This window comes from Tachypleus tridentatus, chromosome 10 (assembly GCF_004210375.1).
Source record: "Tachypleus tridentatus isolate NWPU-2018 chromosome 10, ASM421037v1, whole genome shotgun sequence".
Taxonomy (NCBI): Eukaryota; Metazoa; Arthropoda; class Merostomata; order Xiphosura; family Limulidae; genus Tachypleus; species Tachypleus tridentatus.
In genome coordinates this window covers 61,696,060-61,713,062 of record NC_134834.1, presented here as the reverse complement: position 1 = coordinate 61,713,062, position 17,003 = coordinate 61,696,060, and the positions used below count along the sequence as shown (strand labels likewise).

General features: G+C 34.2%; 1 protein-coding gene across 9 annotated transcripts in view; it reads right to left on the bottom strand.

Moving 5' to 3' along the window:
• The window catches only part of LOC143229404 (rap guanine nucleotide exchange factor 2-like), a 171,031-nt gene that overhangs the window by 119,686 nt on the left and 34,342 nt on the right, over nucleotides 1-17,003 (bottom strand). For all 9 annotated transcript variants that reach the window (XM_076461689.1, XM_076461688.1, XM_076461696.1 and 6 more), the window contains one exon: nucleotides 3,962-4,045. In XM_076461689.1, coding sequence (XP_076317804.1) covers nucleotides 3,962-4,045 — 84 coding nt within the window. The remainder of the gene's footprint in view (nucleotides 1-3,961; nucleotides 4,046-17,003) is intronic.

Here is a 17,003-nt window from a genome sequence, read left to right as displayed (position 1 = left end):
TTAAAAGATTTATTAACAATTATTCACCACTTAAATCATTTTAAACACTGAGTAACCCTAGAGTTAGTAAGAGTAACCCTACTTGTAATCTAATTTAATACATAACCGTAACGTTAAGCTTAGCTGAAATACTACTCTGTATTTTTTTTTTTTTACTACAACTCGGTATCATACGTTACGTTATAATTTATTTCGGACGAGTCTCCGATTTATTATGTTATGTACGTTACATATTATACGATTTCAAATAACAGGTAATTTGAATTTAGAAGTTAATTGTTAATATGTACCAAATTTATGATATTTGTCAACAAGATTGATACAAACAATTTTGTTTCTTAATACAAATATATTTTAATAAACAAACAGAAAATAAAATTTATAATAATGATTACTACCAATACTTATTACAAATGATGATTTATATACAAGAGTTTTACAAACTGAGAAAAAATATTGAATATTTTATCGACGAACCAGGTCCACGACAAGCAAATTAATTTCAAGTTGATACTGTCACACCTCACCTAAACTAACAATGTGTTTTCTTGGTTAGCCTCATACCGGTTACAAACTCACTTCTTACAGAGGATGATATTTGATGTTTTCGTAGATATAATACCGTCCGAAGTAATTCATTGAATTACAACTGTTTGTAATGTTCGAAATCTAAAGTTTCTGGTTAAATGCTGTAGTTTTCCGATTAATAGGAGATAATCACAATTATAGCTTCTGAGGCCTATAACATACTGACTATAGCTGGCCAATAATAATCTTCTAACTCTTGGGGCGCTGGTTTATACAATTTAAGGCGAATTTCTAGAACGTTCAACATTGTTCGAATATGCTGGCGTTTCGTAATATAAATGTTGATGCTTATTCTTAAGAATATTCTACAAATTTAGAGAACAGACGGTTTTGCGCAAAACGCATCCGACAATATATGTAATGCGCATAAAACAAAACTACACTGAAACAAACATCGGCACTTTTATAAAATAAATGTACAACAGTAAATCTGTTAAACAAAACTTCTGAATTAAACAATTTTACTGTTATATCACTGGAGTATTTAAGAATAAAGGATAAAAACACATTTATAATAATTCAACATGACTGTTGAGCATTCAACATGAACTCCGTAGTTGCTAAAGAGCAATCAATTAATAGTTTTGTTGCTAAGCGACGTATATTGTTCAGCATTACCCAAAAAGAAGCGTAAAAGTGGTTATCGACAGTGACAAGTGGAATAAACCTTTTATAGTTAAGAGATAAATACGGTTACGCAAACGGACAGACGAACACAGATATACAGGTGATACGTCATATTCTTCTTAAGCACAATATCATAGATTGGGGCACTAATGATCACATAATCAATTTCTTCAACAACGTCCAACGTGGACGAACTCCAGCAACGCAGAATGGTTACACTGAGATACAATATCACCACAGGAATATCAAAACTAGATTATACTGTCTTCTTACGTAAGTGAAATTGTATACTAATACTGAGAAGACTGATGTTCTTGTATAGGTGAAGGGTTAGATGTTAACCTTTGGAAAGTCATCCGGAAAAATTAATTATCTGCTTTATTTTTTCTAAGGGGGTTAAAAAAAGAAATTATATTGTTAAATCATTTATTATTTTATTACTTTGATGTTCCATTTCAGAATTTTCGCAAATAGTCATACAAAAGCTATCTGTACATAGCACAGTTTTTTAACAACACACGCATCTACGGTACCAACTGAGGCGACGGGACTTGAACCAGTGATTGACTAGAGACGTTAGCTATTAAATAATTATTCTTAAAAATCAATAAATAGGCTCCCACTATCGACAGTAGTTTATTATTCGCTATTATTAAACTTCCTGTAAAGTTTGTACAAAATGACAGCAGTAGGATAAATACCGAGAAAAAGTGAATCGAAGTTTTCTATGTTATAAACCGTTTTGGTAATTTAGTAGGAACACTCAAAATTTCTGTTAAGTTGGAGAACATCATCATTTGATAATTCTAGACACTGCCACGTACGAGTTGAAAAAGATAAACTTTGAAAAGCAGACATGAAAAATTAAACTGGGTAACTATCTTGCACCGAATATTTCATAACATTAAAAATATAATAATAAACAAAGTTATGATTACTAAAAAGAAATACAGAGCCCAATCCATCATACACTTCATCGTATGTCACAGAGGTGTATCGATTTCAGTGAATTTTAGTATCTCAAACATTTTGTCTGCAGAATAATTCCGAAAAACAAGCCAGTAGCATCAATACTAGATAATTTTGATGCAAATGAAAACGCCAAACAGAACATATTTTATTTCACAGCAAATCCTCAAAATGCTTGAAGGAATTACAAAGACGTACTAACATAATATATTATCATTAAGAGCTCTGTCGAATTATTTTACTTTGTCAATTATATCTGTAACGTTAATGGAAACTATTGCTATATTTTATACTACTAAATAATGTATACAAACATATAAAATTTATTGTTTTACTTCAATGGAAAATGTAATGAATGCTCAAAATGTTTATTAATTAAAAACGCCTTATCCAATAACAATCATTCCTTAAATGTTGACATTGTCGCTACATCAAACTGTTCATAACTGCCAACTTAATACTTTCCATGAAATTAGACTTCGTGTAGTAACTGGGAGAATCAGTGCAACTTTCAATCCAACCTTACAAAATGAACAATACGCGTTTGCGTAACCGCTAAGACTATTTTAATCTATTTCTAATAACTCTAAAATACAGTTAAATATGGTGATAAATCAAGTAATGGGCGGTTGTGTTTCAGATTCAAATTCCCTTAAGCTGCTTCCATACTTCTCTACTAGTTCTTGTTAGAGTTACAAAACAAGACTTTTTCTCCTACCATGTAAAGTTTGGTCCATTTCCAAGAAAAGATTTTTGAAACTTGACTTTCACAATAACTATTCTATTATTAACACGAAATTCGTTAAACCTATTCCTGAACTGATGAAATCACTTTCAAAATAACTCCTATCACAATGACGTGAAAAAGTATTTGTTATCGTTATTACATTAATTATAATAAGCCCAGCCCTTTTTCATTGTTACAATAATTTTTCCATCAGCAAGACGTGAAATGGAACCGGCAAGGTGGAGTCGTATGACAAAATTTTTAGCAATCCATTATAATGGAAAATCTTCGTAGCAGACACTGAACAACTTACTCAACGATAACTGGAATTCTTTTCACACGTGGCTGTTGTTTCGTTAGTATTGTTCTGCCATTTTTATGGCGGGAAGACTGTCGTATTACGAAATGTTCAAAACAAAATGAAGTTGAACTATCTATGGGCAGATTATTTTATTGGAAATGAAACAAGAATAATACTGTTAAGGTAATCAATATGTATCGAACGACCTGAACGTACCAGTAAGAAATTAATGATGTAACTAAACAAAACTCCTCAGTTTGAAAAGCTATACATTTAATCATTCACGGAAACGTCACATACAAGAAAAACGGATAGCCCTGTTTATTGATGATTTTGACTGAATAAACTTGAATTTTCATACAGCGCATGAATAACGTAAACCTCCAATAATTAAACAAAAACCAAATGTATTATTTAATATTTCTAATGGTTAAATTGTTTGTATTTTACTTTCAGTATTTCAGTTTTGTAACTTATGAAACATAAACAACCGTGTATCAATAACTCATGAACAAAGAGATAAAGTCCATAATGATTAATAAACAACGTTATTACCGTACAGTTTGTAAAAAATTAATGCACGTTCCTCATATTTTATGGTAAAAGATTTTTTTCTGCTAAATTCTAAGTCTGGTTTTGAGAAAACTTATAACGTGGTATAAGAAATTCTGTTGTACCCAACGTTATTGACCCAAACTGCTCACAGCTGAATACTGAAAACAGTATTCTTAATATTATAGTGCACTTACCTGCTTCTCGGTAGGAACATCGACCCATCGATGAAAACAGAACCAGACAGAAGAATGTACCAGCACGAGCTTAACTCACCACGGCTATACGTAAAAAACAAAATATTACACGAGTTTTAATGTTACACGTATAAGCACGATACTAAGTAATCGGTATTTCAAAACATGATAGAAAATGTATGACGGTGTTGTAATAATTCCATATTAAATACGATACTGATGGACTAAACATAAAATGACTAAATGCCTCTTTTTCAAATCTTTTTATCCCTAGTGTTATAGAAACAACTTTATATTTCATACTATTCAGTAATGTACATAAACGTATCAAATTTATTCTTTTACGTTAATGGAAAATGTAATCAATGCTCAAAATTATTATTAAAACAACCTATCCAATAACTTTAAATTTCTTGTCGCTATATGAAAACTGTTCATAAATCATACGTACATTTGGCCCTTAGCTGAATAAGTGAAACGACCTATACAATAATAATATTTATCAAAACACTGACATCGGCACCGTATAATTAAATACGTCAAACTGAAAGTAAATTATATGTAGATTTTTGCCATTAGCTGCATGCGTCCATATGTCCGGAAATTACGTTAACAAAAATGCATAATTATGTGGGAAAATTTCTTAACACAACTTCATGACACCTGGCGGTGGTGTTATATTATCAGACTAAAAAAGAAAGTGTCACTTCGTAATTAATGATATTTATCACCGCTGTATTTCATTATAAAATTTTAAAATGAGTGATACAATAATGACAATAGGACTAAAAGTGAATCATTGGTTAGACTAGTATCTCTTCCATTTTTTTTAAATACTGTTATCCAATGTTATTAGTCAACACAATGTAATATACAGGATGACCCGTAAGTCCCTACCCATCCATATGTTATTATGTTATATTCAATTACGCATGTATTGTAAATTTTTCTTTTTTTTTCAGAGAAATATGGCCAATGTAAGCCTATTTACACTTGAAGAGCGTAGTGTGACAAGTATGTGGGTACATGAGCGCAAGAATACTGGTGATATCACACAGATACACTGGATACATAAGATATATGGATGGGTAGGGACTTACAGGTCACCCTGTACGATGTCAGCAGCTAAGTAGAGATTGTTAAATTTGGATTTCTCCCTATGTGGCTTAGTAATCTTAGCCGATTTTGAAAACAAGTTCTTCCTAAAAGTAGACTAGAGTGCAAACAAAGCAAATTTTGAAGTTTTTTTTGTTTTCCCTTCTCCAGTACCAACATGTGATTAATGGTTACTATTATGCACAACAGACAAGGGAGAATCTTTGCCCTTACAACAACAACAAAATCTACCGTAATATATCTCACAAGACCAACGAATACGGTTCTTTTCCCTTCCACCGGAAATTACTATGAAAAACGACAAAACCAGAACTGAGAATTGCCGGAGACAGGAGTGTTTACCTAATAAGCCTATGATGGATTGCCGAGCACGCGGTTAGGCGATAATTAAAATAGTATTTTCTTAATAATTCAGAAATCTCTTACTTTACACTGTCATGTCCTCGACAGTCTAAAGCACTGATAAGCAAGCATAATCCTCATTAAGATCTTTGGTATGAATATTTTTCTATTTTGTTTTTATTATACTGTGTATAATACGGTGACAAAAGCCAGCAACATACTTGTTTTCTTCATCTGTTTCAGATTAACGTTCGCCTATATATTAACACATAAGCATGGTACTCCCACTAAAAAAGAATCCAAGACTTCAGTATTGTAAATTAAGTGTTATCCGCACATGAGACACGGATACACATTGGATCCTCAACTAAACTTTGTTTTTATAACAAATGTAACTGAAAAAACCTGTGTATTTAAGAAACTTAAATATTATAGAATGTATAAAAAACAGTTTGTCTGTGATGGAAATTCGTGTAAAGTTACACAAATTCTACATTCGCAAACTGTTCATAATTATGAACTCTTACACTAATAAAAAGGCAGCGTGTCAACAGCACCCATCGCTAACATTTACGATATTCTGATTGAATAGTTATATTTCACAGTCGCTGTTTTATAACGCACGCACGGTCCTAAAGTGCGTAGCAAATAGACACACATCGTAGATCTTAGGATTCATAGTTCAGCACGCAACCCAACTGGCCACGCTCGGTCCGCCTGTAAAGTGAGGCTTGTTTTGTTTTTTTTTTTATTTCGTGCAAAGCTAGACGAGGGCTATCTGCGCTAGCCGTCCCTAATTTAGCAGTGTAAGACTAGATGAAAGGCAGTTACTCATCACCACCCACCGCCAACTCTTTGGCTACTTTTTTACCAACGAATAGTGAGATTTACCGTCACTTCATAACGCCCCCACGGCTGAAAGGGCGAGCATATTTGGTACAAAGGGGATTCGAACCCGCGACCCTCAGATTACGAGTCAAGCACCTTAACCCACCTGGTTTCCATATATATGGATTTTTGTCTGTGTGCGCTTTGTTTTGTTTTTTTTTATTATTTCACGCAAGGCTATTCTAAAACTACCTGCGCTAACCATCCCTTGTTTTTCACGTGATAGACTAGAGAGAAGGTAGCTAGTTTACAACACTCACTGCTATCGGGTTACTTTTTACAGCCGAATAATGGGATTAACCGTAACAATATAACGTCCCAAACAGCTTAGACGGCTAACATACTAGGGTGGATTTCAATTTCATGAAATAGAAGATTACAAACTGGCAGTCCTGGTCAGAGTATGCTAGATCCTTTCAAAGGTATTAAGTTCTAATCAACCTCAATGAATAACACTCGAGATTGAGAATGTGTTAACATTTTACATACGCGAATTTCTAACACAAACCAATTAAAAATGTTTTACATTCCTAAAAGTATAATGTGGTCGCTTGTATGCTACCTTGCTTTAAGCACAAGTATTTAGTTGCTGACTCTGAGTTGTATAAAATAATATCAGGAGGCAAAAAATTATCCTACAATGAATGATTACAATTTAACTTTTCCTAAGGTAATCAAAAAAGAACAAACAAGGCATCTGTACTCTGTTCTTATTTTTATCTATAATCTTTAAAACTATTTACTGCAGTGCTGCCATCTTTAGACTGATTCGCAAACTATTTGGGTATAACACATATCACTATTTTGATTAGCCTGCCCTCTTGTGGAGAAATAAGATAATAAATATCAAATGTTGAAAATTAATGCTAATATACCTTTCATGAAAGATGGTTAGGTTAGATGTGTTAATTCCTTGGGAACTGATTGTAAACAATTATAGAATAAGTATCTTCAAATGCTCAATTACATAATTTCAATCCAATCAAGATCAAACCAACTAATATTGTGTACACATTTTAAGTATTTCTTATATAAAATAGATACTTTACATTTTATTGTATTAATACGCCGTTATTTCAACTCTAATTTCAAATCTCGGTAACCATATTATACTGATATTTAAATAAACTGCCGTCTGCTATTAATTGTAATTTTGGCAGAAAATTCGTTCATTCTCGTTTCAGTTTACTGTTGCTCAAGTTAAGCATTTTAACACTTACGCTTCTACGTTCACCTGTATAATCTCACAATACAAAACAATGGGCTGCCTTCTCAATGTCTTTAACATTCAATTGTTTTTCACACAAATCTAGATTATAATTAGAAATACTAATTACGAAACTAAGCGAATAAATACGAATTAACAAAAATGTATTTTAAAATGATACTTAAACCTCCAGAAATCATTTTCTTAATTCAGTTGTTTCGCCTTGTTGGGATACTTAAAATTTTTTTTCGTGGCAAGATTGCATTATGGGTCTGTTTGCACTCTATCCACCGCGAGAAATCGAATCTCGGATTTTAGCATTGCAAGTTCGTAAACTAACCGCTGACCTGCCTACAGTAAGTAGCACCCCCACTTTTACATATTCGACTAATATGGTAACTGTATGTTCTATTATTATACTACCTGCATGTCTACCCAAGCAAATCCTCCATATACCACGGGTAATATACTAGGTTCACATAAAATGGCTTTTAGTGCTGTAAGTTTATTTAAACTTCTAATTCACCACCTACTCAGTTACATGACGACATGCATACTTCATGTATAAGCAAATTACGAAACTACTCCATAATCTGTAAAAAATGTCATCAGTTTTAGGTTTTATTTGTTTAAAAGAAAACAACAACAAACTTCAATATATTTCAATTTCAAAGATCATTCTAAAAATGAATAACAATTTTCATTAAAGCTTCATCAGCTGATTTAGGACTAGCTTAGGTACTTTTGTAGTCTGCAAGTCACTGAAAATATACGATCTGACTCGTTCATAACTATGACAAAAGCTTATATGACGATGAGATAAAAGTGGACCTTATAGTTTGATATCTTTTAAAAATTTAGTAATGTAAATTGTTTTACTACCGTGTTGCCACCTATAGTTTACTTTGTAAACAATATACGTATATTAACATTATCGTTTAAGCTTCCATTTGGACCACGTGTAGTAACCTAAATTATTGCTAAATGTCTTTATTAGCGCTTTTTAAAAAGCTCTTTCTGCCTTGTCGTAAGGGCTAAAAATATTTAAAACATCACCTTCTTAACACTTTCAAATATACTTTAAGGGGTCAACTTCCGTAAGATAATTTTACATGTAATTCACAAGGAAATCATGGCCATTAAGTGCGTAACATTTTTGGGGGTCTCAAAAGACATTTATTGAAACATTATGTTATAATTCAACATTAAATAATAATTAATTAATTTAATGCAGTAAAGAAATGTTTAAAAGAAACAGGATTTAAAAGTGAAACAAACTTCATTCACCTTGAAATGCCCAACAAGAACAATAGTTATTATGTTATAGTCTAAGTCTTCACAAATTATGAGCAGATTTAATGAAATATTAAACTTACAAATTGACATTATATTTGAAAATATGACAGAAGAATATTCAAGCAGATTTCTTTATGAAATAGCTACTTATTTTTATTAAGTTGTGATGTTAAGTATTATAATTATATTTTTGAGCATTGGAATCATTATTATTATTTAGGCCTATAACCAAGAGAAAAAAAAAGTTTTCTACAAATAAAGTCCAAATGAATATAAATAACATTATTCAAAACAAAAATACATCTTACCAAGTACAAGCGTGAATGACAACATATACTTCTAAAATAACTTTGTGTCTTAAAAGTTTCATTCTTTTAAAACATTTCTCCAACCAGAAAAATATATATTTCTTCTTGAAATCCCTGTCCTAATTTCAAACATGCAAGACATTAAAAACAATTTAGGCCAAAACTATCAAAATAAACATATATAAACGTTTTTAAGTTGAAACTTCATTACTTATAACAGCAAACTAAGAGGTTCTTAAATTACAGTAGAGACAAAATAAATCTATAACCTGAAAACCTTTTATATATGGAACATGCATAAATAGACTAAATGCAATAAAGTTTGTGGTTTTCTTTTTGGGGGAGGGTGAAGATTAGGAAAGGGTTTAGGAAGCTTAACAATATCAAATCAAATTTTGTATTCCAAATATGGTTAGCCTTATCAAATCAGCCAAGAACAACCTTTCACTGATTCAGAGTTTATTGAGAGAGCATACTCTGTTGATACATTGGTAAAGACTATCAAAACACCAAAACAACACTTTTAAACTCAAGACTGGGGAAAAAAAAAAGTGCAAAGGTTATTTATGAAATAATTTAAAACATTCAGAAATTGTTATGATGCAAACAAGATGCATGATATGGATAAAAATGTCCATATACTGACAAAGGCCATGGTTAAAAGGACAACAAACTGCAACAGCAAGTAAAATATACATATACAACAGATCTGATGAGAGTTGTGTGAAAACTTATGTATCAAATCTTCATTCATACCAGAATAAACCATCAGGATAAACTAGTTTATTTAGCAAAGAATGTACAAAGAAGAAAGCAAGTTACTTTTCTGTAAAAAGTCATAAATGATATCATAAGCACTATGAAAAGGCTAAGTGTGAGATAAGTAGCAATAGAGAGTACAGGACATCTTGTCTGATCTTATAAAACAGTGAATTGTGGAAACCAAAAGGAGGATAGTGTGTGAAAAAAATAAGTCTTAGGAAGAAAAGCAATAAAGGTGTCAAAATAACTTATTCCATGAAAACAAAATGTAGGATGCAACAACAGTGGAACTATATGAATTTTATTTACCTAAAACGAGAAAACCTTATGAACACAATTATAAAAGGTTACAAGGCCAGACCTCATAATTGGAGTACTGTTCTAATCCAAAACAGACCAAGTATAAGAAAAAATGAACAAAAAATGATAAGGATAAAATGGAAGATTTAGAGAAGGTACTATATGTTGGAAACAGATGGTGAAAGATTAAAAAGAAATGTAATTAACAGAGAAGAATGAGACAAGAATCTGACAGAAAGTAACAATGAAATAAAATCCATCACCTACAGTGAAAGAAGAAGAGACAGGCACACAATGAATGAAGAACCTTTAAACAATATTTGCAATCATTGTTTAAAGATTCTTCATTCATTACTTATTAAAGGACATTTCAGAAATAGCAGGTCCAGTCACGAGACACACAAAACAAGCCAATCAACCAAGAATGAAACAGAAAGCAATAAACCCAACACAAGTAAAATAAGCTGGCTAAGATTCAGTAAGTTCATAAATAAAATGAACATATGAAAACTAAAACAATGCATAACTAAGGAAAAGCCTTGATGGCCAAGAAGGTGGAGGAACAAGCAGAAGTGCTAGATACCCGGCAAAAGCTTTCACCTAGTGTTAGCGATGTTCCGAACATCAGTCACCTCCTGACCATCAGAGAGTAAGATCGAGAGGGGGATAGAATTGTAGTGTCCATTAACCTTTCAAATCCTGTCCCATATGATCTTGGAACTGGTGGTAGAAGATATACTGGTTGTGAACTTAATCCAAGATTCCTTCTGGCTGTGACGTCTTACCCACCTAGCATGTGCACGGGCCCGTTGGAAATCAACCCCGGTTTGAAAGTGTGGGATATCTACGAAAAGTATCCCAGGCCCGCTTTTGAGCCTTCCGTGCTAAGTGGCAAGCAGGATTCCACCACGGACGAGGATATCGTGGAAAACATGTCGAGGTGTTAAGAATACACTGAGCAGCTGCATGTGTAATACAGTCAGTTACTGCTGCTACACAGTCGTCTATTGATGGCTGATTTACGATGGCAGGATCAAGTTCTGCGAGAACAGTGAAAGTGGACCAGTCTGCCTGATCCAGCTTCCAACGGGGCACGCGGGTAGGGTGGCATCGACCACGCCCAGTCTCTCTCAAAAGGATCGGAAAATGATCACTGCCTAGTGGATTACTGTCAACCTTCCATGAAAAATGGGAGAATAATGAAGGGGAGCAAACTGAGAGATCAATAGCGGTAAAGGACTGACTAGGTGCATGAAAGTAAGTGGAAGAACCAGTATTGAAAAGAGAAAGATTGTGATCAGAGAGCATCTGCTCTACAGATCGGCCCCTCCCATCAATAATAGCACTTCCCCAGAGGGGATAATGTCCATTAAAACCCCCTAGGATTAGAAATGGAGATGGCAATTGTTCAACGAGAGCATCAAGATCTGATTAATCATATGTCTTTCCAGGGGACAGATACAGAGAACAAACAGTGATAGTATGACCCAAGGAAACACGGATGGCTACAGCTTCCAAGGGTGTGTTGAGTGACAAAGACAGGGTGGGCACGTGTTGATCAACCAACAGTGCCACCCCTCCATGTACTCGACCATCACACAACCTGTCATTTCTGTACAGAGAAAACTGCCGAATGGAGACAGTATCAGCAGTTTTGAGAAATGTTTCTTGTAAAGAAAGACAAACAGGATGGTAGGAAGCAATCAGCGTTTTGATAACATCCAAATTAGAACGTAAACCTCGACAGTTCCATTGTATCAAGGTGGCCATTTTTAAGAACGGGTAGGTGAAGTGGCTGGAGAACCCTTCGGTTTACGACCCGCGTCTTTTTTCTTTACTGTCTTTAGTCGGAGGAGGTCTATCAACCCCATGGATCCTGCTCTGTGTCGGGTGGGCAGGTTTTGTTATTGGAAGGGAATCCAGTGACTGAGGGACTTGAACGAATAATTGTTTTGTCTCTTGTGGTGGGAGAAAAAGATGTATCTGAAGAAATGCCTGTATTTGAAACTGAAGGACGTGGATCTTGAGGTTTGTTGGAAGGTATGGGAGGAAAATAGATAGGTGTAGAAGTCGATTCATCAACCTTTTTAACCACGGAGGTCAAAAGGCTTTTCATTTGTTTTGAAAACGATTCTCTTGGAGGCACAGAGAGATTTGTCTGCACTCCCACTGTAGTTGTGGAATAAAGTGCAGCAGCATATGTCCGAGATAGAGTTGTGGACAGCAATTTCCGAGCCTCAGGATAACTAATGTTACGTGTCGTTTTCAAACGCTGCACCTCTTTTTCCTCCAACCATTTTGGGCAAGAATGAAAGTAAGAGGGGTGAGAACCATTGCAGTTTACGCAATGTGGGTTCATGTCACAGTCATGGGCATCGTGGTCCTTGCCTCCACAACGAGCACATGTCAGGGAACCACGACAGGATGTCTTTGAGTGGTCAAATCTCTGACATTGGAAACATCGAAGAGGGTTTGGTATGTATGGCCGAGCCCTGCAAATGAGATAACCTGCCTTGATGGTGGCAGGTGCACGTGGTGAAGTAAATGTTAAAAGCGAGGGTATTTGTTGGCAGTGTAATTCCATCTTTGCGAAAGTGGAGATGCCTCACTGCAGAAACTCCTTGAGTGGAGAGACCAGCGAGAATCTCTGACTCAGGAGCGTTCTTCAAATCCCTTTCAACAATAACTCCTCGTGAAGAATTCAAGGTAGCATGGGGTGTAACCTCAATAGGTATATCCCCAATTGCCTTTGAATTCAAGAGGAGTTCACTGTGTTGGGATGTGGATGTTTCAACCAATATGTCACCAGATCGAAGTTTCTTTATTGATTTTGGAGAGCCAGCAAGTCTCTCTAGTCCCTTTTGAATAAAAAAAGGGGACATTTGCCCTAAAGGTTTTCCGAAAGAGAATGTAATATAAGAAAATGAGGTAATGCGTGTGTTACTGATGTTGAAGATTGCTGTTCTGAGTATTCAAGGCGTGGTCGCACCCATTGACTGTTTTTTTACAATTTTATTTAAATTTTTAGAGGATCCATATGAAAAGAAAAAATTTGGTACCCACTGACCCCACCAACCATGGAGCCCTACAAGGGGACGCACTACAAAGTCACGCAAGGACACTGCAGCAACGCCAGGGTTTCGTGAGCACTATACCCAAACACCAGCATCAGGCACAATGTCCACAACACCCATTGAGAACTTCCAACACTGGTACTTGGTTGACTCTAGCCCAAGTGGACCAGCCGATTGACCCAAGGGGGGCCACCCAAAGGCCGCCCATCTACAGGAATTCGAGGCCAAAGTGGTGTGTTAGGGTTGGACCCCTCAACCACCAGGATCCTCTCCTCCCCTTCACAGGTCGCCACGCACGGCAAACACGTGGGTGGATGTTTAGATCCCAGAGAAGGTAACCAGATAGAACAGAACCTTCCCTGGGAGGTCCCCTCACCACGTACAGGAATCCACACCGAGGGGTTTATACAAAGAAATACTGTCATAATGAAAGCTGTTTAAACAAAGAAATACTGTCATAATGAAAGTTGTTTAAACAAAGAAATAATGTCATAACAAAAGCTGTTTAAATCACTTTAAGAATCAGTAGAGGATGGGAGAAACAAAGCTACACAATGGGCTATCTATGCTGTGTCCTCCTCAGGTATCAAAACCCAATTTTTTGTATTACGAGTTCAGTGATTTACCACCAACTCACTAGTAAGCAGAAAAAGGATTTAATTAGTGATAACATTATCTTCTTTCACTGTAACTTGTAATTCTGAGGAAAGTTACCGTGTGTTCCAATGGAAAGCAAGTCAATGTTTTATTTTAATTTTTAGCTCTTATATCCAGTAGATGGTCAACGTACCAATAATGGAAAGTGTCTAACAGAAGACATTTAAAGAATGGAAGTAATTATGTGATGAAAATGAAACAGAATTTAACTAATAACTTTTATGAAAAGTTTAAATGTAAGAAACTAATACATTTTTCACAAAAGACTAAATGAATTACTACTTTTAATATAAGAATAAGTTATTGCTTTTGAAATAGAAAAAAATCAACTAAAATTAAAAGATGTTATTTTGCATATAAAAATTAGGTTTCCACTGGTCTGAAGTTTATATGTAGCTCTTTGGAAAGACTAATTCTACAAGAAAAATAAATAAAAAATTTTATGAAATATTTAATATGAATTTTAAATTTTGCTCATGGACATTTTCAAAAATTTTTCAGGGGAGAGGAGATGAACCAAAGTAGAGTACACAAAAAATGTATTAGATGTTAATTTCAGAGAAAATTCCAGAAATTCTAACTACTGTTTGAAGAATACATTGCTAAGAATGTAAATCTTATATTCCAGTTTTGGAAAAATATACTTCATAATGGAAATGAACCATTTAATGTGTGTTATAGCACAGAGTTTAGATGATTGGTATATCTTGCTTTATTTACAATGTCTGCATGGCCAGCTTCACCCTTAAACAGATTTGTAATTGTTGATGTGATGGTATTGGTACAAGTTAGTGGCAAATAACCATACAAACAGAGAGACCAAGCAAAGGCTTTTGGCTAATCAAATGATAGCTACCAAACCAAATGACTGGCAGACATTCAAGAATAGTAATGCTCATTATACATCTAGTATATTCAACACAGACAGTACACAAATGATACATTAGATTACGAATGCCAGCTTGTTGTCTAACCACATACTAGTTATTAGTCCCAGTTTATCCCAGCATATGTACTGTCAGTGATTATATAGAGGAATTTTTTAGCATTTAATACCATCAGTAACTATGACTTCACTTTGGTTCAGCACTACAATCTGTTAAGACATTTATTGCAAAGTGTACAATACTTCTGACATACTTAGTGAGTAGTATCCTCTTTTGAAAGATTAAGAGAACTAATATATTCATAATGTATCTACAAACTAAATTACACCACAGATATTAAAACTAATATATTATTGTCTACATTTGTTAATGTTTCTAAAATTATAGTGAGGTGTTGTACAAGAGTTTAATAGATATGCAAGGTAATATAACATACTTCTTAAACACACCAATTTTTTGAGATAATTTACAGAACTCTTAACTAAAAAAAATCATTTAAAATGAATTTCATTGCAAGATATCTCAAAATATACACAACTTCACTCATAAACAAAATAAAAAACACACAAGTGACCACAGTTTGTTGAATGTTAAACCAAAGTGCCACCCCACAATGACTTCAATAAATAAAGTTAAGATATGGTATCTGTTCTACAAAAATCATACGAATGCCTACTTGAATAAGGCAATTTCAAATCCCACAACCTTTGCAATTCTTTATACTACTTAAAGGATTGCCTTTAACTATAGGAAAAACTCTACTTGGTGTAAAAAAACAAAAAGGAAAGTATGCATGTACATATGCATTAATGGAACCATGCATGTTCTCAGGTGTGGTTACTGGTAGTTGTGGCATAACAGGTACCTGTTATAGAATGTTTTTCAGAAGCAGAAACTAGCAATATAACTGCATATGAGAGAGAGTACAGACAAAGCAGTAACAAAGAGACCAAAATTGTTCAAATCATGGACCAGTGAGGCTAAGACAGACGTAGAGGAGACGCGTCTACCAGACAATACCAACAGTATTGAGTAGGTCCAAGGAGATGGTATAAAGTTAAACAAAGATCATCAGCAAGATGTGGAACAACTATCAGAACTGGTCAACACAGCCAGTTATAGATTGGACTCATAAACAAAGATCTACACTGATCATAGCAAAGGAACTAGGGTTAACTGATAATTTATAATATACATTTAAGAAGAAAGTCTCAACAAAACCCACAGCAGGCAATGCATAAAGCTGTTGATTGATCAAAGTAGGAGATATCACTGATGCCTTCACCCCCTGACCTGAATGTGAAGACCTTTAGAAGAAAAAGAAGCAAATCAGAATAATGAAAAATGCAAATATTCAAGAACTAAATCATCTATCATAATATAAGCACCTGCAGGCATAATAGAAATTAGTTCAAGATCTAAAATAAACACATCTGATCAAAAGAGAAAGAGAGAGAAAGATTTGGAATTAGAACTAACTGACATATCCTGCACTTCAGACAGTGAAGGTTAATAGCCTTGAGCAAAAGATAGTGTTTTAGAATTTAAAAAATGACAGTTGTTCTAGAACTGAGCACCCACATAAATTTGAAGACTCTCACAGCCGTCAGCAAACAATTCAGAATGAAGATATTAAAAATGTTGATAAACAAGAGCCTACAATGCAGCCACAAGCGTTCCACACACACAAGAAGACTATGCAAGTAAAGTTTCAAAATATTTGCAGAATTTCCAACACTGGAAGAAACAGGTGCAGCATAAAACAATGACTTCAGAATAGTGAGCAAAGTTAACAGTGCAACTATTAAAACAAAAACGAAAATCTAGATTTTGTACAGTCAACTGATAAATGCACAATAAATTGCACAAAAGATGAGAGAGTGAAGAATTCTGGGTAAACTGATGCATGATCCATACTGTTTCAAGGAGGCTATTCAGTGCACAGAGTAACATAATTGTTGATAGAATTAGAGCAAACTAAACATAGAAAGGCTTTTAGTATTTAAGAGTTAAGTGTACCTGGTGTGGATGCAAATTTTACACCACTTTTTTTTTGCAAAAAGCTACCAGTCTAATTCATTTAATTTTTTTATCTTGCATGATTTCTAAGTTTCATGATTGAGTATACATAGAGAAATTGTGTCCAAAGTGACGATGGATGATACATTTAATCATTAGAAATTTACTATACATTTTTCAAGTAAT